The following is a 24624-nucleotide window of genomic DNA, read 5'->3' as shown; positions in this document are numbered from 1 at the left end:
AGCACACAGGCGCGGGCGCGTCCATGCACACGTAGGGAGGCTCGTGTATGTGCGTGAAGACCGTGTGAGCCATAACGTGACAATAACCATGGTGCTAGTTAACTGTTACTAAGAGCTTACTGCTACAGATCAGTTCTCCACCAGGGCCAGCCCCACCCCCCAGGGGAGGCTGACAATGTCTGGAGACATTTTGGGTTGTCACAACTCAGGGGTGGGATGCTCCTGGCATCTGGTGGGTGGGGGCCAGGGATGCTGCTCCACACCTGGACGGCCCCCTGGAGAGGATGCTCAGCCGGGACTCTCTGGGGTAGGCTGAGAACTGTCCGTGGCCCTTCTGGCCTCACCTCCCTCATCCTCACCACAGACTCAGGATGTGGTTACTTGTGATGTTGTGACTTATAACAAGAAATATATGTGTTGTTAGTCCACTGTCCCTGCACAGAGCTCCTAAAACCTTGGAACTTCCTAAGTGATGAGAGTGATAAATCACATTATGATAATGAGGTGACTTTGGAAGGAAGCGTGGGGCCAGTTGCCAGGGGACCCAATCATGAGATGAGAGGATTAGAACTCTCAGGGCCACCCCCCGATCCCTAAGGAGGGGAGAGGGGCTGGAGGTTGAGGTCAACTACCAACGGCTGATTGAACTCATCGTGTCTGCATCATGAAGCCTGCATAACAACCTAAATGGTTTAGGTCCCGGGAGCTTCTGGGCTGGTGAGCAGGGAGGCGCTGGAAGGGCAGGGCACCTGGAGGGGGCATGGAAGCCCCGTGCCCCTCCCCTCAGGCCTTGCCCTCTGCATCTCCTCCATCTGGCCCTGCCTGAGTTATACCCTTTGTAATAAACCAGCAGTCTAGGGAGTAAACGGGTCTCTCGAGCTCTGTGAGCCGCTCTAGCAAATTAATCGGACCCAGGTAGGGGGTCCCGGGGACCTCTGATTTACAGCTTATCAGTCAGAAGCTCAGGTGACGGCCTGGACTCGTGCTTGGCATCTGAAGGGGGGTGGTCTTGTGAGACTGAGCGCTCCCCCTGGGATCTGATGCTGTCACTGGGAGAACAGCGTCAGAACTGAGTTGAACGCAGGACACGCAGCTGGTGTCGGAGAATTGCTTGGTGTGGGGAACGCCCCCACCCCCACCCCCCACAGCCACACTGGAATTGGGTGGCTGACTCTTAGTACTATGATTGTTCCCACCTGTCACAGGAAGAAACTGAGGCCCAGGGAGCCCAAGGAGCTCGCCTGAGATCTCGCGGCTTAGCAGCAACAGCCTGACTCCAAAACCCTTTTTCTTTATCCCTTCCCCTATGGTGTGAAATGTGTAAAAAGATGTTCACGCATCAGGGCTGGTTTTGCTTTTTTAACTAGAATAAGGCAGGACTGTGCAGAGGCAGCAGAAGAAAAAGCCCATTCCAGAACTTTCGCCACATCTCGCTAAGCCTCCAGGCCCCCTGCTGTGAGAAAGGGCAAATTCCGCCTGAGATGTGACAGGAGGGCTCTTTAGAAAGGAAGATTCCTCCGGCCAACCCTGGAGAATCCCGCATGGCAGGCTAGGCTGGGAGGCTGTGTGGGGCCCTCACAGGTCCCTGTAGTGGGAGGGTGTGGCTCCCACCTGCCAGTCCTCCAGTCCGCCACATCCGGTAACAGCCACAGCTGCCTCCCACACCTATTTTCCCTTTGTGGAAACTGCTACTCGCTCTTCTCATTTCAGGAGGTTTGGAGAGAGGTGACAGCACCCCCTGGCCACCAGAGTGGGCATGTGACACAGGCCTCACAAGTCAGAGCCTTCCTTCTTCCTCACCAGCCACAGTGATTGGCTCAGGGACTGGCATGTGACCCCAGGTGGCCAACGAGAATGAGCCATGGACTTTGGGGAATTATTTCGAAGAAAGATGTTCTCTTTCTGCTGAGGGGCTAAATTGGGAGGATATCAGCTAGTAGCCACCTATCTTTGCCAAAGCAAGAGCAAAACGCAAAGCAAAGCTGAGTGGCCATGAGAGGATGCTGATGACTGGGTAAGTGCCTGGATCACTGATACAGAACTCCAGTGGCACAGAGCCAGGCTTGGTGAGGTTGCAGACATTTGTTTTCCTCCCTTACCTCCAAGGGTAACCCAGGAAAGTGTGGCCCTTTGGGGGATAAGGCCATGGCATCAGCCATATAATCAGAGCAGGAAAAAAAGCCAGAAATCCTCCACATTTGGGCCACCCACCTGCAGGTCCTGATGAGGAAGCACCCGCCTCCGCCCTGCTCACCTGTGGGCTGTGCTTCTCCCACAGGGCGGGGATGAGCCTCTGCACCGTCTTGTACTCAACTGGAATCTCATACACATGCAGGTCCACGCTGTCGCCGAGCCCCAGCTTCTCCAGCTCCTAGCAGCGAGAGGAGGGGGGCGTCACCGCATTCAGTGAGGGCTGCAGGGGTAATGCTCTCCCTGGGCATAAACTGACTCATCCTCAGAAAGTGAGGAGGCTCCCAACCGCCTGTGCAGAGGCAGCAGGCACGTGTGCTGGCCTGCCCCCGAGCTCCGCCCTCCTCCCCTCCCCTCCACTTGTCTGGAACTCTCTCTGCATCTCCATGGGCCTGGTGTGAGGCTCTGCTGTGGCCTCTGGAGCTGGGCTCCTGGGTTTGAACCCTGCCTATGTGACTTTGGGCAAGTAACTTAATGTCTCTGAGCCTCAGCTTCCTCATCTGTAAAGCGGGGATAAGAAACTACTCACCTCACAAGGTGGTTACAAGAATGAAATGAAAGAATTCACACTGAGTGTTCCAAGCAGTGCTTGGCACATTCCAAGTGCTCAAATCATGCTGGCTACGCCCCTACTACTGCTGTTGTGGGGTCATCCCCTTCCCCATTTGTCACACCCAAGAAGAGCTGTTGACAGACTTGGCGCACGGCACGCAGAAGGACCTCGGTACCCATTTACAGAGGGGCCTGACTCCCTAGGGAGCCTCCGACCTGCTCGGGCCCAGGAGGATCTGAGGACAGCACTAACTATGTATAAAAATGGCCCCTGGACCACCGTGTGCGCACTTTTCTGCGGAAACATCAAGGCTTTCCTTGGCTTCTCAGTGTGGTCGCCAGGATCCACCTGTCAGCTCCTTGCAGGCAGAGCCGGCGACCAGCCCTCCTTCCCCCAGCCTGGCCAAGGCATAGCGCACAGTAGGCCCAGAACCAAATTTACCGGAGGAACAACGATCTTGCCAGGCTTGGCACCCAGAGGCGGGCAGAGACGTTTGGGGACGAAGGTTTCGGCTCAATAAGGAAAGCTGAGCGTTCTTCATAGTGTTGAAGACGCTGCCCTGCGATGTCAAGAGCTCCGGGGCGCCGGCGCCCTGCGGGGGCGGCGACTTCCTGCGTCTCCTGCAGCAGCTTCAGGATCCCTTCGTCTGGTCGCCGTGACCTTGCTGTGCAGCGTCCGCACTCCACGGCCGTCCCCGCAGCTCCTCTGGAGGGTATGTGATGCCTGGAGAGGCAGGCCCCTCCTCACCAACAGACAATTCCAAAGTGCTCCCCACAGGGGACGCATCCGGGTGCCGCGGAGACGAGGACACTGCGGGGCAGGTGGGGCTGGTGGGTATGTAGGGAGTCTCGAATGCCAACACTGAGAACTGGGGCCCCGTCCCTTTCGCCAAGCCAGGGGACATGCGGGGTCAGGGAGTGTCCCCCAAGAAATCCCACGCTGGACAGACGAGGGAAGAGTGCAAACTGGCTGCCCAAACACGGGCGCCCAGGCGAGCGCAGCCGGGACAGGGACGGGGGCGGGGGTGGGGCACGGATTTAGAGCATCTAAAATATACTGAGGACCAAACTTGGTCAAACATTTCATTCGCCCGCAATCATTTTTCCCGGTCATTAGTATTATTACTCTTCACGATTCCTTTGCAACTAACCTTCGACTTCCCGGACTGTGCAACTGGGTGACGCAGCCTGGCCCCGGAGCCGCGCCGGCAGAGCTCAGGCGCCCGGCCTCTCGCCCCCGCCCCCGCCCCGCCCCGCGCGCCCCCACACCCGCGTGCACCCAGCGTGCGCCGCGCTCCCGGAGGCCGGTCTCCGCACGGCCGACAAACACGCACAGCCCCGTCTGCTTGCGGTTGGTTGGATACACCGAGTCTTGTTTGGCAAATGGATTTTTTGGCAAACCAGGCCTGGCCATCTCCTGCCCCACAGTGCCGGGCCTCCTGCCCCCAGGGCAGCACCCGCAACCGGGGACTGCAAATATCCAACAGGAACAGGACCACCCTTCAGCCTTGTTCCCATCACAGACACAGAGGAGAAGTTAATCTTGCTCACTTGGTGTTTTCTTGTTTAACCTCAGGGGTGACTCAAAGGTCACAAGGATATACCGGCCTGTTTTTCAGAAGAAAAAGAATGCCTTGGAGGAAGTTACAATCACAGAAGTCTGATTGCCCCAGGGCTTATCTGGAGTGAAAGAAACATGGATGGTCCCTTTGATTCTCTGAAACTCCTCCGCCAGAGTCCCTTAGTTGTATAAAGACCCCCAATTTCTTCTTTCCTTACAATGGATTTGAGAGAGCCTATCCCCTCGCCTCCTCGTTTTGACCAGCTTGAATAACCCTTTCTCCATCTCCAGGCACGCGGTCTCAGGGATCAGCTTGTTGTGCACCAGGCACACAAACCTGATACCGGTTTGGTATCAGAAGATTCATGGATGAACCTTGAAAACCTCACGCTGAGTGAAAGAAGCCAGACACAGAAGGCCACATAGTGTGTGATACCCTTTATCTGAAATGTCTGGAACAGGCAAATCCATAGACACACAGCAGACTGGTCATTGCCAGAGGCTGGGGGCAGACAGGAAGAGGGAGTGACTGCTAATGGGCACAGGATTTCCTTTGGAGTGATAAACATGTTCTGGAACTAGACAGACACGATGGCTATACAACACTGTGAATGTAATAAATGCCACTCAATTGTGCACTTTAAAATGGTTAATTTTAGTTATGTAAGTTTCATCTCAATTTAAAAAGAAAAAAGTAGCTCTTAATTGCATGGATAGTGGAGGGGTGGAGTCAGAGGCATGGCCTCCAGAGCTAGCTGACCAGATTTGTTCCTTCCTCCCCACACATGCCAGCTGGGTGACCTTGGGCAAGTCACTCACCCTCTCTGTGTCTCAATTCCCTTATCTGTAAATGGGATTAACAGTAGCACCCATGTCATAGGAAGGAAAAACAAAATAATACACACGAAAGGCATCGTGTCTAATAAGGGCTTAAAACATGTTAAATTATTTTAAAACATCAACTTGCTTCCTTTAAAAGAAACCAAAGAGACTTCTGGCTAAAATGGAGCCACAGGAATCAGATTTACTCTCCTGTCTGGAACAAATGAAAAAATGCATAAAAGATATGTTTTCAGACAATGAGTTGAGGAGTCAAAGCTGAGGTTCTGGGAAGGGTAAGAAGGCTCCGGTTTCCAGGGCAGAGTCCTGGAGAGGAGACAGCTGGGGGCAGAGGGACGGAGCTAGACTAGATAGGTAGATTTTGGTCCAGAGATCTCCAAGGGTCTGAGGCTGACAGGCACGCCCACGCGCCCAGGCCCGGGATAGAGGCACCTGAAAGGAGCAGGAACAGCCCTCGGAACTCACACAGCCTGGAAACGCTTGCAGTTCCCACCAGCCAGAGTAGAAAACCTCATAAAGAAGGGGGTGGGGGGAGAAGTGGGGAAAAGTTAGCCAAGAGAATAAAGACTGCTCTCTGCCTGACAAAATTTAACAGCAAGCTTCAAAAGGCTCAAGCTGTTCCCAGTAACTTAATTCCAGAGCAAAGCTCAAGAACATTTAGAGGAAATACAAAAGTATCCATCTTGCCACGAGGTAACATTCATGTGGGCAGCCACCCGAGATGCACCAGGTGTGCAAAGAGGGTGAAAAATACCCGCCATAATGAGGAGAAAAAGTGATCAACAGAAGCAGGCGCAGAAACAACACAGATGGTAGAAGTAGTACATAAGGGCGTCAAAACATTTACCATATTCCTAAAAAGCCAGGCAGATCAAGTTTTAAGCCTGCCCTCCACCTGTAGTCTGGGCCCTGTCCCCCTTCAGAGAGAACTACTTTTCACACACACAGGGCTACAGACCTCTTTCCCTCTCTTATCCACCTATCTGAGAAAACACATAGTATTTATTTTGACATCAATTGTATCCTTCTGACCTGTCTTCTCCACTCAGCAGTTTCTCTCAGAGAACTAGCTACACTGTCACATGTATATCTTCTTCCTGCTGTTTCCCCACTGCATAATCTTCCATCTCAGAAACCACCTGCCCTGGATTTAAACATTCCGCCATACTAGAACACTAATTTTCCTCAATGATGAGCCATTGTTTTTTTTTTTTTTTTTTTTTGAGGAAGATTAGCTCTGAGCTAACATCCGCCGCCAATCTTCCTCTTTTTGCTGAGGAAAATTGGCCCTGAGCTAACATCCGTCCCCACCTTCCTCTACTCTACGTGTGTCGCCTGCCACAGCATGGCTTGCCAAGCAGTGCCATGTCCGCACAGGGATCTGAACTGGCGAACCCCAGGCCGCCAAAGCGGAGTGCGAGAACTTAACCCCTGCGCTAGGGGCTGCTCCAGGGACGAGCCATTCTGCAGCAAGCATTCTTGTGCACATTTCTCACACCCCCGGGCGAAGCGTGAGTGCTAAGCAGCAGCTCCACACCCAAGCTCAGTCCACGTGTACTAGTGAGCGCGCTGTCGCAGCGAAGCCTGCTTCTCTGGCCGCAGGCTCGGCAATCCCAGAGGCCGGCGCACAGCTTCAGGGTTTACCAAGGGATCTTCCCCTGGTCTCCAAGAGGAGAGCCACTGAGCTCTTTCCTCTCTTAGAAACAAATTCAATGACACCAAAAACACAGGCAATAAAAGAAAAAATAGAGAAATCCCACTTTATCAAAATGAAAACTTTTTATGCATCAAAGAACACAAGCAACAGAGTGAAAAGATGGCCCCCCAAATGGGAGAAAATATTGGCAAATCATGAATCTGACAAGGGATCAACAACCAGAATGTAAAAAGAACACATACAACTCAATAACAGAAAAGCTAATAACCCAATTTCGAAAATGGGCAAAGGACTTAAATAGACATTTCTCCAAAGAAGATATGCAAATGGCCAATAAGCACAGGAAAAGATGCTCAATACCAGTAGTCATCAGGGAAACGCAAATAAAAACCGCAATGAGATAGCAGTTCACACCCACCAGGGCAGCTATGATGAAAAAAACAAGTGTTGGTGTGAATGCAGAGCCGCTGGAACCCCACGCACTGCTGGCGGGAGCGTCAAAGATGCAGCCGCTGTGGGAAACAGTCTGGCAGTTCCCCCAAAAATTAAACAGAATTACCATGTCATCCAGCAACTCTACTTCTAGGCATATACTCAAAAGAATGGAAAGTAGGATCTTGAACAGATCTTTGCACACCCATCTGCAAAGCGGCACTGTTCACAATAGCCAAAAGGCGGAAACAACCCATGTCCCTTGACTAACGAATGGATAAGCAAAAGGGGGCCCATCCACACAACAGAATACTATTCAGCCTTAAAAAGGAAGGACATTCTGACACAGGCTACAGCGTGGACGAACCTCAAGGACATTATGCTGAGTGAAATAATCCAGTCACAAAAGGACGGATACTGTGTGAGTCCAGTTATGTGAGGCCCCTAGAGGAATCACACTCACAGAGACAGAGCGTCGGATGGAGGGCGCCAGGGGCGGGGGGAGGGGGAGTGAGTGTTTAACGGGACAGAGTTTCAGTCTGGGATGATGAACAAGTTCTGGGGACGGATGGTGGGGATGGCTGTTCACCAACATGGATACACTTAATGCCCCTGAACGGTACACTTAAACCTGGGTAAAGGGGTAAATTTTATATTTATGTATATTTTATCGCCATTTTTAAAAAAGAGAAAAAGAAAAGCAGGAAGCTACGGTCTGCTTTACTCGCCTGCCCTTTGGACGGCTCCTCAGCACAGACATTAAAGGCATCTGCTACAGCCAACACCAGGAGCTCTCAGGAGCCTGTATCTGGAGGGCCAGCAGCTGCCCCCTGGCTTCGCCCCGAGGCTTCGCCCCGAGTCTGCGCCCTGAGCACACTGTTCCCGCGCCCAGCTCTCCCCTTGCAGATCCGGAGTCTGACTCTTTGCCAACTCTACTTCTTTGTTTATTGAAAGCTGGGAACTATCCAGATTCCAATTTTAAATGCTCCAGAACTTTCTGGAATTCCTCTCCCTGCCTTTTCTCCCAATCCCGATGGGAAATCTAAAATTTCCCAGAGTAAACACCCACTTCAATGCCCCTCACACACAATTTACCGGAATTTCAAACTCACAACAACTTGGCCAGGAGGGGGGCCCGGATGCGTGAAGGCACCCAATCTGGGGTTCTCCTTTGTTCCCTCCAACAAGGAGTCCTGTCCCTTTGTCGGGATCTTGAACATGAGAAGGAAATGAGGGAGCACAAACTTTTCATTTTTAAGAAACACGAGCTTTCCAGAAGGTCATGAGCTTGGAGGCGGGGAAGAGCTTTCCCCGAGCCCCAGGCTGGGCGCCCGGCGTGTCCAGCTCCATTTCCCCACTGGAGCTGACATTTACAGAATGTTTTCCTCAAACTCATCCACTTAATTTCTTCCCTTCAATAAATTTAGCCTCATCCCTAGTGACAATATCCATGAAGTTATAGAGTTCACACTTCTACGTTTTTTCTAAAACATTATATTAAATATATAACCACCATAATTTTACATTTGTCCTATATAGTGTGCGTGTATATACATATTCTTTTCCTATATGAAATATTTCAAAAGTAATTTATAGCACTTCTCTCTTCCTCCAAGAATGTTTTTAAGTTATTCCTTTTCAAACTATCTCAAGTAACTTTTTTGAACACGGTGTGTGGACCCTTTGCCCTCAGGCTAAAGACAAAAAGAACCACGGATCTTCCTCGATTTATGATGGGAGTTACATCCCGATAAAACCGTCGTAAGCTGAAAACATCATACATCGAAAACGCGTCTGATCCACCTCACCTAGCGAACGCCACAGCTCAGCCCACCTGAAATGCGCTCGGGACACGGCCATGAGGCAAATCCACCTGCACAAAGCCTGCTTTACAGGAAAGTGTCGAGTTTCTCATGTAACTTACTGAGCACTGTACTGACAGTGACAAACAGCGTGGCTGCATGAGGACAGAATGGGGGTCAGACTATCGGTCATTCACCCTCATGATCATGTGGCACGTGGAGCTGTGCTCGCTGTCACTGCCCAGCATCATGAGGGGATCGAACCACATGTCGTCAGCCTGAGAAAAGATCAAAATTCAAAATTCAAAGTACAGTTTCTACTGAATGTGTATCGCTTTTGCACTGTCATAAAAATCCTAAGTCAAACCGTCGTAAGTCGGTGACAGTCTGTATAACCCAATACTGAATTCTAAGGAATAAGCACCCTTTTTGGAGAAGCATGGGTTAGCAATTCGGAAATTCCTTTCTGCTCCTTCTAGGACTGAGCAAAGAAGTGAACGCCCTGGGGATCACAGGGTGGGGTTTCACACTGTCAGAGGAGGGAGCCACAAGTCTGGGTACAGAAAACACTAGAAAGAACCCTGTAGTGTTGGATGGAATTGGAGGTGTCAGTGTAAACTCCAGGGTTCTGATGTAGACATGGGTGAGAGGGGGTGTGAGCGTGTGTGTGCGTGTACACACATCTATCTTCCAGCTCTGGTCACCAACAGAGCTCAGAAGCAATGAGCATATCCAGCTCCTGGTTCTTCAATATTATTATTGACTAAAAGAATGAAGGCTTTCGGGAGAAATTGCTGATTTCAGGCCTGGGCAGGGAAAGTACAAAGGTGAACCTGCAGTTACCATGTGACCCAGCAATTCTCCTCCGAGGTGTATGCATATCTAAGAGAAATGAAAACCTACAGCCACACGAAAACTCGCACGTGAATGTCCATAGCAGCATTATCACAATAACCAAAGGTGGACACAACCCAAACGTCCATCAACGAATGAATGGACAATCACAACGTGGTATATACACGCAATGGGATAGTATTCAGCCAGGAAAGTCTGACACACACCAACACATGGATGAACCTCCAGCACATTATTCTGAGTGAAATAAGCCAACCACAAAAGGACAAATACTGTATGATTTCACTTCTGTGAGGTCCCCTGAGGAGTCACACTCATGGAGACGGGAAGTAGGGTGGTGGGCGCCAGGGGCTGGGGGAGGGGGAGTGAGTGTTTAACAGTTTGGGAAGATGAGAAAGTTCTGGAAATGGATGCTGGTGATGGCTGCACAACAGTGTGAATGTACTTAATGCCACTGAACTGTGCACTTAAAAATGGTTAAGATGGTAAATTTTTTGTTGTGTCTATTTTACCACAATAAAAAAATGACTTAGAAGTCAAGAAAAAGTTCTTTAAATTATATTTATCTACCTACCTATCTATTTATCTAAAGAGAAAGAGCAAATGTAATATATTAACATTTGGGGAATCTGGGTGTGAAAGAACTTCTTAGCTCTACTCTTTTAACTTGTCAAATTTTTTAAAAACTTGAATGGGATGAAGACGGCTGCTTCCTCTTTCCCCAGGGCTGGAGGAGAAGTCTCCAGCAGAGGCTGCGTCTCAGAACCAGGTCCACAAGCTCATCTATCTTTACAGCCTGTCTGCCACCACCCCACTTTTCTTGAGCCCACTTTTTCCTACCCTCCTGTCCTCGGCTGCTTGAAATCTTCCTGCCCCTCCTGCCCGCATCTTTTTCCCATGGCCCCACAAGCCCTTTCTGGCAAGAGACAACATGTTGAAAAGATAGGAACTGACAGAATCTGCCTCTCGGCCTGGGTGAGGACAAGCCCAGGCAGGTCAATTAGGTGGCATCACCTCCGCAGGCAGCAGGACCGAGTATGCTGCTAACTTGATTAGTAACCAACCCAAGGGACCCTCAATGGGGCACAGTAACCCCATCAGTGGCCACTATGACACGTGACGTGCCAAGGCCGGATGCCCGGTGCGGGCAGCACACCCCCCCTATGGATCCTCTCCATTAGTGGGTTGGCCACTCACCTACATTGATTCTTAGTAGTAGGAAATGAGCTGGCGTCACCAGGGAGACACAAAGTGAGTCATCTTCTTGACCCAACCTTTGTTCCTCATGTCCTCTGGGTCCCTACCTATCATCTTCCCAACTGGGGGAAAAAATCTAAACTAAGCAAACTATCATCAAAGATAAGCACATGTCCCACGGCCAGCAGCCCCACGGTGAGGCATCTATGTATTTGCCAAAGACCCCGACGGGAGCGCCCCTGTTGGTTTATTCGTAGGGAGCAAACCCCGAAGCCCCCCGCATGCCAATGTCAATGGGGGGGGGTGAGTAAGGAGAAGAGCCAGCTGCCCCCAAACCAATGCAAGTGAACAAAAGCCCCCAGCACATGGAGAACAGAGGTGGTGCTGTCCATTCACCGTGGCTCGAGACCTGGCAAAACTCATCAATGTGACAGGGCTCAGGACAGCAGCTGCCCCAGGCAGGACAGGGCATGATGGGGAAGAGAGGCATGAGGGAACATTCTGGGTCGATGAAAACTTTATCTTGATCCAAGTATTGGTAACATGGGCATAAATACTTTTCACAGAAGTGATGGGGGCACTGAAAAATGGTACATGTCGCGTTATGCAAACTATTCTCCAACTTTAAAAAAGGGTAATGGAGGGAGGAGCAGCTGTAGAGCTCATCTGAAGTGATGAGACGCGGGTGGCCTGCAATCTAGGTTCCTTGCCTCTGAACACTTGCTGTAACAACAGGGCCAGCCAGTTCCCCTGGGGGGGTGGTAGTGCACCCCAAATCACACAACATTTTGCAGCAAGCCCCACTACTGCCGAGCAGACACTGTGAAAGGAATGGGCGCTCCAGACAGCGCATTGTCTACACCCCATCTACCTGACAAGACCCCGCCACGCAGCCAAGTCTGACCGATTCCCCTGACCCCACAACAAAGACCCCCTTTGTTCCCTGGTTAATATCCTTAGCAGGTCTGTCTAGACTCACCATGGCAGTAGTTGTCCGGTGATGTCACCAGGACCTGTGACTCGGCTCCTCCGCACCCCGCTCAGGCAGGGAACAGTCCACACGGCCCCAAGCCAGGGGCCTAGGCCCTCGACATCTGCCTGAGCCTCTGAGGAAGAGGCAGCTCTGCAACCAGCACCCCACGCCCACCACACGAGACCTAAGGGCGACCAGACCCGAAACACGCAGACAACACAGGCCCTCCTGTGTGGGGTGAGGAGGAGCAGCGCCATCCTAGGGCAAGACAAAGGCTTGGGGGTCACCCCTCCAGCCCCAGAACTCCCACCTCTCGAACGTGGCTGGTGCGAAACAGTCCACTCTTTGCTGGGCACGAGTTCACCCAGGGCATGAAGAAGGCAGGTCAGATGAGAGAGAAGAGAGACACACGGAGATGCAGAGAGAAAGATGGCAAAAGGAGGGAAGAGAGACTGAGAGAGAGAGGTAATGACTCACAGAGAGGCCAAGAGAAATAGAGAAAGACAGAAGAGAGAGATGAAGAGAGAAGGAGAGAGAAAGAGACACCCAGAAGGAGGCTGAGAGGGACAGAGAAACAGAGAGAGAGAGACATGGAGAGACGGGGAGAGACGGACAGAGAAGTTAGCTGGCCCCGGAGAGAGAAGGACGGCTTCCTTCCACAGATGGCAACTCCTGAAAAATCGGTTGGGACAGGAAGTAACCGCTGCTAACTCCACGGAACAAAACACCCATCTTCAGCTTGAAGTGACAGACATCAACTCCTGCCTGCCACTCGTCCCTGAGGCCCACCAACAACGCTCCGAGGCGTATTTTCTTGAGCGTGGATTCCACCCGTCCAACGGCCATACCCCTTTCACAGGCAAATCGCCTTCAACCAGAGCAGCTAAAGAGCACGGAGCAACTCGCGGCGGCGCAGATCGCGGCCACAAGCGCAACTCCAAGCGCAAATCCGCCGACGCCGAGTTCTAGGCCAGGCGAGGCCCACCTGCGCGCGCCAAGGTCGGCAGAGAGGCTCACCCGGGGGCAGGGAGGGTGGGGGAGGCTGGGAAAGAGCACGAGGAGCGTCTGCCACGAGGAGGGGCGCGGAAGGGCTAGGTATGTTCTAGATGTCGATGGGGACGCGGGGGACGCGGAGGCGCACTGGTGCGAAATTTCACGGAGTCAACGGGCGCGCGGAGTGTGTACGTGCGACTCCAGTTGTTTTCAAAAAGGGAAACAATCAGATTTGGGAAGGTTGGCGTCTTTTTCGCTGGGGAGTGGTGGAGAATCCTCTCTTTTTGTTTCATAAGCTGAGGAAGAAGTTGAAAGTCTTCCAGGGGCGAGGTCTGGAGAGATTGGGGACTAAAGCCTAAGAGGTTCCCCCTTCGGCAGCATGAGGAAAGGCTGCTCTCTTTCCCCGTCGGAGTCCCAAAGCTCGGAGGGATTTCCAAAGATTGTTTAATTGATTTTTCTCCTATTTAGATGCAGATCATAGTGTCTGGGGCCCAGGAATTCAGACACACGGCTTTGTGTCCACTCAGCCCCGTGAAGGCTCCTGTCTGAAGCTCCCACAAAGCCAGACACACACGTCTTCAGAAACGCGCTGCTTCCTTTTTGTCCGCGGCTCCAGGGAGCGGGAGCTACAGCAGCGCCTTGGACACGCTCCGTCTGCAGGGTCCCGGACCCAGCCCTCTGGCTCCCTTGCAAAGTGGGGTAAAAATTAAAAAAAAAAAAAAAAAAAGGAAAGTGGCCAAGATTTTAAGGTCTGCAGTAGGGGTGATAACAAACGGGGGGGAGGGGGGGCAACTGGGCGTTGATACATTGAGGTGTCAAATTGAAGTTTTTTCCAAATTCAGGGCTCTGGAGTGGAAAGCAGGGAACGCTTTAAATCAAACAGCTAATGGGCTCCGATTAACACGAGTCTGGCTCCGGTCTCTGTAGATCTGATTTATGTACAGAGAAAACGTTTCTCTTTCTCTCTGCCCATTGTTCCCAGTCTGTCCCTGCAAATGCCCATCTGACAAAGAAACTGGAAGGCTTTGCAGGCGGACACCCAGCTCAGGACAGCACGAAAGACCCCCCCACGCACCCTTCTCCTCCAGCTGCCAAGAGGCAGCAAGGCGGGTCACTACACCCCCCCGACAAGGTTAATACATCCCCCAATATCCCTGCCTGCTCCCCAAACCCGGCTGGGGCATAGGACGCTTCTGAAGCAATGCCACTCCGGTGTCCTGGCCTCAGATCACTCTCTCGGGGCCTCGGTTTCTGCATCCATAAAGTGGGTGCAAGAAAAACTGCTCCTGATCCTGCAAAGGTGGTTAGGAAGATTCAGAGCACAGGGCTGCAAAAAACGCCCAGCGCAGCGCCAGCACATGGCAAACGGAAGGCCCGCGGTCCCGCTCTGGGGAGATGCGGGCATCACACTCAAGTGCTTCACAGGGAGCTTCATGAGACGTTCTCTGGAGATCCCTTCTTCTCTTTGGTGCCAAATATTTCCAGGGGGAGCCCAGTCCCAAGCCGGATTCCTGCCCTCTGGATCCGAGTTACCTGGACTGCAATCCAGCTGGCGTTCACAGTGTGCTCCCCAAAAGGGCCAAACCCTGAGGAAACAGTTAGAGCAGCCTGTCACTCAGAGTGGCCCTTCCTAGCCTGCCCAGGGCCAGGAGCAGGGAGCTGAGGGAGCAGCTGCCTCCTGGGATGCCATTGGGGGCCTGATCCCAAGTTCCAGGGCATGCCCAGTGGCCCTTCAGGGCCACCCCACCCCAACACACTTGTCTGCTCTTAACGGAAGCTGGGGGTCCTTTCTCATTCTCACCTTCACCTGACCTTCGAGCCTGGCAAGGAGCTAGTGCCCTCCTTTTATCCCAGAAAAGGCTGGCCCGTTCCCTTCTCAATTCCTCCGCTATCCTTGACCCAACTCACAATTATTTTATCACTGTCTTTGTGGGGGGGCTCTCCCCTGACTCAGGAAAAGCAGGGCCGTAGGCACCCTGTGAATCAGCACCAATTGAGGAAAGGCCCTAAAGGGACGCATGTGGGTATCTCCGAGGCCAGGCTGTCCAGACACCATCCCAGCACCCTCCTCCTCTCTCCCTCAAACTCCACGCCCCATTTACAAACCAAGACAGCTACCCGAGGATGTGCTAAGTGCTCTGTGTGCACTGTGGCATTCAGCCTCATTGCATCTCCTTTCAAGCAAGGGTATTTCCTGGGTCCATTTTACAGGAGCAGGAACTGAGGCACAGAGAGGTGAAGCCAGCTGCTCAAGGTCACAGAGCAATAAGATGGAAGAACGGGGATTCGAACTCAGATCTGTGAGAGTCCTCAGCTTCCCTCTTCTAATCATCCTGTCGAGCCTGGTGGCATAGCAGTTAAGTTCACACGTTCTGCTTTGGCAGCTTGGGGTTCAAGGGTTCAGATCCCAGGTGTGGACCTATGCACTGCTTGTCAAGCCGTGCTGTGGCAGGCGTCCCACATATAAAGTAGAGGAAGACGGTCACGGATGTTAGCTCAGGGCCAGTCTTCCTCAGCAAAAAGAGGAGGAATAGCAGCAGATGTTAGCTCAGGGCTAATCTTCCTCAAAAAAAAAAAAAAAAAGGAAATAAATAAATAAATAAACATCTGCCCTGGAAGCATGGGCCACTCAGCTGGGCTGAGGGTCCCAAGTGGTGTCAAGGCTCTGGAATGGATGCTGTGCCCTGGAAGAGGCCTCCCAGTAGGGTCAGGACCTCTCTGCTTCCTCCCTCCTCCTGCATAGACAGAGTTGGAGTCCCAGCTCAGTCACTTGCAAACAGCCGGACCTCTGTGAGCCTCAGTTTCCCCTTCTGCAAAATGGAAACAGTGAAGATGTAAGGAGTTCATGCACGGCAGACGCCTAGCCGAGTGGCTGCCGCATCACCAGCACTAGAGTCACAGAAGACCAGACACAGGCAGGCTGCAGGGAGCAGGGATCTGCCCGACTACACACGCCTGTGAGGCAGGTGGGCAGCTTCTTCCATCTTCCTGGGAATTCCAGGACCAGCCCCCGCTCCCGGGGCCACAAAACACCTGTGTGAACCTTACCTGCATTTCCCACTCTGACCTCTCCAGACAGCGAGTCAAAATGACACCCCGCCCCCAGCAGAGGCGGGCGGAAGTTCACACCCACGTGGCACCGAGGCGGAGCCTCCTCGAGGAGGAACAGTTTCAGTTAGTTTCGGGGAGTGGTGACAGCAGGGCCGGGTTCACCAGCCCGGGCAGAAAAGATTTTGACCGAGACAGTCCCTGGGACAGGTGGGAGAACGGCCGGGCACCTGAGGTACCCCGACCTCCACCTGTCCCTGCCGCCGGTGAGCAGCGCAGGGCTCGGGGAGCAGCGGCTGGCATGAGATTCATGTCAGCGGGGCGCTTCCTGCCCACAAATCGGCCTTTGTCCCCTGGGGCCGAGGGTGGGGACAGGCTCGACCTCCGGGGGCAGGAAGGAGCCGTCCAGCCCAGCCTGCCCGCCGGGCAGACAGGACAGGTGCCCAGAGGGTCACTGTCCCCACCCTGGGAAGGAAGGATGCCAGAGGGCCCTGCTCCGCGCTTGTTACTTGCCCGGACCCCCAGCCCTTGCCGGCCCCCACCCCTGACACCGGGACCACAGGGGCGCCCCCTTCTCCACTTTCTACGTTGTGCACACCGAGCTGGGCTCCCGCGGGCGATGACATCTTCCAAACCTGGGACGACTTCTAGCACTTGCCCCTCCCGGGCCCGTTGCCTCCGGCCGCCCGCCCCGCCCCTGCCCCTGCCCCTGCCCCTGCCCGCGGCCACCATCAGCGCGCCTCCCGCGTACCGGTCACCACCACCGCCTTCCTGGGCTGCTCCATGGCGGGTTCGGGCTGCGCCAGCTACCCGCCGCTGTCGGGACGGGAGCGTCTGCCGCCGCCGCCGCCGCCTTCTGGCCCCGCCCCCGCCCCCGGGCCCGCCCCCAGCCCCCCCGCCCCAGCCCTGCCCGCCCGGCCCCGCCCCCGGCCCCGCCCCAGCCCGCCCCAGCCCGCCCCCGGCCCTGGCCCTGCCCCCCCGACCCTGCCCCCCGCCCTGCACCCGGGTCCCTGGCGCCGGGTCCCCGGCCCTGCCCTCAGCCCGCCGCCGATCCCGCCCCGGCCCCGCCCCTGGCCCTGCCTCCAGCCGGCCCCCGGCCCCGCCCCAGCCCGCCCCCGGCCCCGGCCCTGCCCCCCGACCCTTCCCCCAGCCCTGCACCCGGGTCCCTGGCGCCCGGTCCCCGGCCCTGCCCCCAGCCCGCCCCCAGCCCGCCCCCAGCCCCTGGCCCCGCCCCTGGTCCGACCCGGCTCCGCCCCCGTCCGGGCCGCTCGGCGTGCGCGCCCCCAGGGCCCAGACGCAGCGTGCGTGTCCCCGAACAGACGGTTAAAAGCAGGAGCGCCCCGCTGCCCGCTGCCAGCCTCCCTTGCCCCCCGTGGGGGGTGGGGATGGTTCTTCTCGTGGGGTGTGGCCGCTTGAACTCACTGAGTCGGGCGCTGGGGACGAGCCCTTTACTCTGCGAGTGTTCACTGAGCGCCTGCTGCATGCGTACTGCTGTGAATTATCTGGGGGGGGCACCTCCCTGTGAGCAAGGCTCCATTATTCAGCCCGTTTTACACATGAGGAAACTGAGGCTGAGGAGGGCGAGGTTTGGAAGGCCAGTGGGCTGGAGCCTCCTGGGGTCACAGAAGTGGTATTCAGGCCAGGAGGTTGAGGGAGGAACCGAATAAAATGAAAAGCCGGCATCCGCAGTTGGGTGGTGGTGAAGGTTCTCCGCAGGCTGTTATGTTGCTAAGGAGGCTGATGCGGCCCCAGAGACCTCAGCCTCTCCTCTCTCCATTTCCCCAGCACTCACCCGCTCCAATCCCAGCATGCCTCCAAGGGCCTCTCGCAGTCTCACCTCAGGGCCTTTGCACTTGCTGTTCTCTCTGCCTGGAACATGCAAACCCAGCTGCTTCTCCTCCTGCAGGGCTCAACTGGAAGATCACTTCCTTCTAAGGGCCCTCCCTGGCTGAAATCCACACCCTACCCCACCCCCATGCCCAGTAGCTCCATCTCATTTCCTTGTGTCATCCTCTTAATAGCAGAGATCCTGTTCAGAAATCATTCCTGTAGAAGCACGGTTTTTCTGGTTTGTTTCCCATTTCCTCTGACGCAGGGGCTAGGACGTCCAACGCAGAGAGTGTGCTCCATTATAGCCATGTCCCTGCACCCACTATGTGCCCAGCACACAGTAGGTCCCCCACCAACGTTCATCAGAGGCCAGAATTCCTCCAAAAACAGCTAGAAAAATAAAGTTGAGTTTCTGGCCATATCCTCAGAAATAGGGCTGGACTTTGGCCTGGGGTCACTGATATCTCATTCCAGGAAGCCTTGGCCCCCGATTAGCCAGGGTGCTGATGAGGCATCATCTGCCTTGGGCGCAGGCCTCAGAAACCCCGGGGCAGAGTTCTTGGGACTGGCCGGGAGCCCTGTTTGCAAGCTCAGACCAGAGGTCACACACTCAGTGGCTATTTTGGTCTCTGGCAACTTCAGGTAGAATTCAGAAAATCTGAGAGGCAGTCTGTGTCAACAGTGAGAGCAAGACCAAAGCCAAACAGAAGAAGAGAACAGAACAAAAATCTTCCAAGAATCAGGTTTTATAGCTCAAACACGTAATCGGTGTCTGGTGCAAAGTGCACATGTTGTGAGCTGGGAATGGGGAAGGAGGGAAGCCACAGACGGAGTCATTTACCCCTCATGGCACTGGAAAAAAGGGAGAACCCAGCAACACCGGAGTCAGTGGTGACGAGAGAAACTGAGTCACATGCTACTGCCAAGAGGGACTGGGAGTAAAGGCTTGTGTCCACCGGGAGCCAGAACCACATGCCAGCCCTGTTTAAGCACGTCACTGGGGTCCTCTTTTTTTAATGTCACAAAACCCTTGGAGAGGGGCCAGCCCCGTGGCCGAGTGGTTAAGTTCACGTGCTCTGCTGCGGCGGCCCAGGGTTCGGATCCTGGGCACGGACATGGCACTGCTCGTCAGGTCACGTTGAGGTGGCGTCCCACGTGCCACAGTTAGAAGGACCCACAACTAAGATATACAACTATGTACGGGGGCGGTTTGGGGAGATAAAGCAGAAAGAAAAAAAAAAGATTGGCAACAGTTGTTAGCTCAGGTGCCAATCTTCAAAAAAAAAAAAAAAAAAAACAAACCCATGGAGAGAGGAACTATTCTTATCCCATTTTGCAAGTGAGGAAACTGAGGCCCAGGGTGGCTAAGTCACGTGTCCCAGGTGACACATGGGAGGGCCTCAGATTTGCAGCAGGAGTCCTGGGCACAAGCCGACTGAAAAAAGGAGCTGCCAAGCTGTGTGCCCCAGGATGGGTTTGCAACAGTGTAATTAACGATGCAGTGCGTGGGGTCGCGGGGCAGCTTGGGCGCATGCAAGGAAGGCTCTTAAAAAAAGGCAAGATGGTTACACTGGAAAGCCAAGCGAGGTAAAGAGGTCCTGCTGCTGTGCAACGGTTTCGCAGCTCCTCAAGACTGGGAACAAAGTCACTGCAGACCCCCGCAATGCCACTCCAGGTAGAAACTCCAAATAACTGAAGGGAGGTGTTCAAACGAATACTTGCACATGAATGTGCATAGCACCACTCACGAATGCCCAAAGGTTGGAAAAACAAATGTCCATCAACGGGTGATACAGATGGATGAAGGAAAAACAAAATGTGGACCATCCACATGGTGGATCAGTACTCAGCCGTAACAAGGAATGACCCGTGCTACAGCGTGGATGAACCTGAAAACCTCACGCTGAGGGACAGAAGCCAGACGCAGAAGGCCACATAGTGCACGATCCCATTGATGTGAAATGTCCAGAACAGGCAAATCCTGCAGGTTAGTAGATTTGTGAAAGCAGATGAGTGGTCACCAGGGGCTGGGAGACAGAGGATGGGGAGTGACTGCTCTTGGGGACAGGGTCTCCTTTTTGGGTGATGAAAATGTCCTGGAACAAGATAGAGGTGATGGTTGCACAACATTACAATTCAGTGGCATTAAATACATTCATCTACCTTTTTTTTTTTTGAGGAAGATTAGCCCTGAGCTAACTACTGCCAATGCTCCTCTTTTTGCTGAGGAAGACTGGCCCTGAGCTAACATCCGTGTCCATCTTCCTCTACTTTATATGTGGGACGCCTACCACAGCGTGGCGTGCCAAGCGGTGCCATGTCTGCACCCGGGATCCGAACCGGCGAACCCTGGGCCACCGAAGCGGAACGTGCCACCGGGCCAGCCCCATGAATTGTATACTTTAAAATGGCTTAAGTGGTAAGTTTTATGTTATGTGTATTTTATTACAATTTTTAAAAAACAATGTGGAAGCATTTATGGAATGAAAAACAAATGTAAGAGAAAGAAAGACACACACAATGTGTTTGCAAATGCAGAAAATATCTCAGGAACGAAAAGCAAGATACTGATCCCACTCGGGTCTCCAGGGAAGAGGCCGGGATGAGGGTGCGTGAAAGTGGGGGGGAGGGGAAATAACCCCAACGCTTCTGGCGCCGTGTACATACCTCAACAGCTCAGACATAAATATGGTATGGACATTTCCCTTTTTAAAAATGCCACTAGAGGCTTTTTTTAATTGTGGCAAAATACACATAACATGAAATTTACCGTTTGTAAGTGGACAGTTCAGTGGCATTAAGCACATTCACATTGTTGTGCAGCTGTCCCCACCACCCATCTGCAGGACTCTTTTCATCGTCCCAAACGGATCCTCCATCCCCGCTAACCAGCAATTCGCCGGCCCCCTCCCCCAGCCCCTGGCGCCCTCCATCCTCCTTTCTGTCTCTGTGACTCTGACTCCTCTAGGGACCTCATATAAGAGGAATCACACAGTATTTACCTTTTTGTGACTGGCTTATTTCACATAGTGTAATGTCCTCAAGGTTCGTCCATTCTGTAGCGGGTGTCAGAATGTCCTTCCTTTTTAAGGCTGAGTAATATTCTACTGTGTGGATATGCTGCATTTTCCTTATTCATTCATCCATCAGTGGACACTTGGGTTGCTTCCACCTTTCGACTATTATGAATAGAGCTGCCACGAACATGGTGTGAAAGTCCCTTTGAAACCCTGCTTTCGATTCTTTTGGCCATTGGACTTTTATAACTTTTTTTTAATTTATTTTTTTAAGGATTGGCACCTGGGCTAACAACTGTTGCCAATCTTTTTTTTTTTTTTCCCTGCTTTATCTCCCCAAACCCGCCCCCGTACACAGTTGTATATCTTAGTTTCAGGTCCTTCTAGTTGTGGGATGTGGGACGCCACCTCAACGTGGCCTGAGGAGCGGTGCCATGTCTGTGCCCAGGATCCGAACCATGGGCCGCTGCAGCAGAGCGCGTGAACTTAACCACTCGGCCACGGAGCCGGCCCCTATAGCTTATTTTGAAACAGTTTAATTAAGACAGACACAAAGTTGCAAAAACAGCATTTTCCCTGGACCCTTAATTCAGCTTCCCCCAGTGAAACTGAGTATCTTAACAAACCATTGTCAAAGCTAGTAAGTTGACATTGGCTCTATGTAATAAACTACACCTTATTTCCCAGAGTTGTAAAAAAATTCTCTTGTCAAGAATTGTTTCTGGGGCCAGCGCCATGGCTGAGTGGTTAAGTTCACGCACTGTGCTTCAGCGGCCCAGGGTTTCCCGGGTTCGGATCCTGGACGTGGACCCCATACTGCTCGTTGGGCCACGCTGAGGCCACGTCCCACATGCAACAACCAGAAGGACCTACAACTAGAATATGCAACTGTGTGCTGGGGGGCTTTGGGGAGAAGAAGGAAAAAAAAAAGATTGGCAACGTGTTAGCTCAGGTGCCAATCTTAAAAAAAAAAAAAGAAAAGAAAAGAAAAAGAATTGTTCCTTTTAAAATTTTTGTGCAGTTTTCTTAGGGAAAGGATGGAGGGCAGCAACTGAGATGGTCAGAGCCAGCTGGCCTGTATTCAAATTCTGCCTGGCTTTTCGTGTGCTGCTGCGCACCTCCTGCACATGAGTTATATTCCCATTCCAAGCCTCAGTTTCCTCACCTGTAAAATGGGAGTTAAAAAGTGCTGGGACCCCAGTGAGCCCTGGGAGGGAAGGTGAAGTCTAAAATAAAGAGTATTTGCATAGAAAACAATGTGGTCACACACAAGGTCTTCATAGGGCAACTGTTTATTTTGTTAATGGAATGCGCCCGTGTGTTTGCATATGGGAAGATGAGCATGACATACTTACTGCTAAGCAGTCAACAACCGGCAGTATATCCAGTCCCTTCCGTGTGCTCTCCCTCCATGTTGTCTCCAGTCTCTCCTAACACGTGTCGCTGCGGTAATTTCACATGTATCTGTGCGATTGTGTAGCTGGCAGCTGTCTCTGCCTCTGGACCGTGAGCCATGGGGGGGGCCGGGACCCAGTCTGACTTCGTCACTGCTCGCACAGGGCCCAGCACGCAGTAGATGTTCAATAAACGTGCTGAGTAGAGCAAAACCGACTGTGCTGGAGTTTGGCTCAGGGAAAAAAGCTGTGTTCCTCCCACCTCAGCAGCACCGGGAGCCTGGGGTCCACGAGCACAGAGGGTGTGCGCCCTGCGCTCACTCCACCTGGGGTCTCCAGGCTCTCTGAGTATCTCCAGCTGCCGCTGAGGGGGCCTTGGGAGGGAGGGAGGGAGAGTGGGAGCCCCTGGGGGCCACACAGCTCCCTCTTGGGGCTCCTTCCTTTTGGCTCTGTCAGGGTAAACCAGGCCCAGTGGGGGCCCTGGATGGGTCTTTTGGCCAAGTTAGGCAGAGGGACATCTGGGCAGACGGGGCCTTTGAAAGGGTGGATGCCTCTTTCTTCTCCAGGTGTTGTGTGAGTCCTTTAGGGAGCTGAGGCTAAAAGATGGAGGGGGCGCTTTTGACGGGGTTGGCTTACAACTCTGCACCCCTCCACCCTTCCATAGACACACACACACACACACACACACACACACACACACACACACGCACTAGTAGTAAGAACGTTGAGGCCAGACCTAGCTTCCCTTTGGGTCTGTGCAGGCACACAGTAGGTGCTCAATCAATGCACTAGGGTCAGGGATGTGTGGCAGCAGCGGGCAGCACTGGATCAAGCAGGCCCTGCATCCACCCACCTAAGGAACTTGTGCCACAATGCACCGGAGCCCATGGGTGGGCTTCCTCGCGCTCCTCCTGGGGAACCTCTGTGCTTCTTGACTCTGGGAGATGGACCAACGTCATGGCCCAACCACCCCCCCCACCTCCACGCAGACAACCGTGCTCTGTTCTTCACTTCCTGCACCCCAGGAACGTGCTGGCCAAGGGACAAATGATATTTTCAGTCTGGCTGCCAGTGGCCAGTAAAGGCCCGTGGGGGCGTCTTGGTGTCTGGAGGGAAGGAGGACTCCGTCTCCGGCCTGACGAAGGGTCTGGATTTCTAGCTTCTCTGAAGAGACAGACAGACACCTGGAAGTCCTGGGGGAGACCTCGCCCGACGCCCCCTTGGGCTCCAGCCTCAACGAAGTGTCCCCAGGCTGGAGACATGTTCTTCAGCAAGCCAGGCCCAGGATGGGGACAGACAGGGAGGCCCAGCAAAGATGACCAAGTGGTGGCCCCCTGAGGTGACAAAGCCTGGCCCGCAGGCCTGAGGTTGCACAGGGAGACACTTGAGGCCATCAAACCTGCTCCCCAAGGCCGGGCGGGAAACCTTCTTTCCGAGTTTGCACCCTTCGCACCACCCTCCCTTTTTTTTGTCTGAAAGACAATTCACTGTTCACATTTTACTTACTGTTCTGTACACCGTCTGTTATCAACGGGACTGCTTATCTACTTGAGCCATTTTTAACCAAAGCAAAAACCTAAGTAATACGAAGTGTTAAAATACAGCATAAAGGTACAAAAACAGACATACTAATTCTGATCAGGAATGTCATTTTGATGTTACAGTGATTTAAATCCAAGATTATATTTTACCCAGCCACAATATTCCAAAGAGAACTTAGAGGGGCCGCCTGTGGCCTGGTGGTTAAGTTCACGCGTTCCGCTTCGGCAGCCTGGATTTGGTTCCCGGGCACAGATCTACCCCACTTGGTGGCAGCCATCCTGTGGTGGTGTCCCACATACAAAATAGAGGCAGATTGGCACAGATGTCAGCTCAGGGAGAATCTTCCTCAGCAAGAGAAAAAAAAGAACTTAGATTTCTATACCTTACAGGGAGAAAAAAAATCAGTTTACGTTCCATCATACACAGGAGCATATTCTGCTAGACGGAAAGAGGAAGAGAGGGACAGTTCTCTCTGTGTCCTTGGCTCCTTCTGCAGGGCGGGCTCTGCAGTCCTCAGGAGTGTGGACATTGTTGCAGGGGTTTCCACCTGCAGCTTAAAACACAGAAACCAAAATTAAGGAAGAGAAATCTTAACATCCAGAGAGCCCAACACGGCCCTCAATGTTTCCCCTGGTGGCGTTTTTACCCCAGGAGCATCTTACACTCAGAGTCTGGTACTAATAGGGAATGCAAGTGTGGTGCCTCAGTTTCCCCACCTGTCACATCGAGGAAAACCCTGGA

At 53.1% G+C, this 24624-nt stretch overlaps 1 protein-coding gene across 9 annotated transcripts in view; it reads right to left on the bottom strand.

Moving 5' to 3' along the window:
* PGPEP1 (pyroglutamyl-peptidase I) overlaps positions 1-16982 on the bottom strand; it is a 32723-nt gene extending 15741 nt beyond the window's left edge. The window contains exons 1-3 of one of the 9 annotated variants that reach the window (XM_070246651.1): positions 16852-16982; positions 14586-14638; positions 2255-2371 (exon numbers count right to left, since the gene is read on the bottom strand). In XM_070246651.1, the coding sequence (XP_070102752.1) occupies positions 2255-2371; positions 14586-14638; positions 16852-16885 (204 nt within the window). In that variant the 5' untranslated portion in view covers positions 16886-16982. Of the gene's footprint in view, positions 1-2211; positions 2372-3184; positions 3899-14585; positions 14639-16100; positions 16202-16851 lie in introns of those variants that run through there. The other 8 variants (XM_070246652.1, XM_070246658.1, XM_070246657.1 and 5 more) reach the window with 8 other exon arrangements.
* Between the last annotated feature and the right edge of the window lie 7642 nt (positions 16983-24624).

The sequence above is a fragment of the Equus caballus genome, chromosome 21 (genome assembly GCF_041296265.1).
Source record: "Equus caballus isolate H_3958 breed thoroughbred chromosome 21, TB-T2T, whole genome shotgun sequence".
NCBI lineage: Eukaryota > Metazoa > Chordata > Mammalia > Perissodactyla > Equidae > Equus > Equus caballus.
The sequence above is the reverse complement of the archived record's forward strand: the minus strand, read 5'-3'. Positions and strand labels throughout refer to the sequence as shown.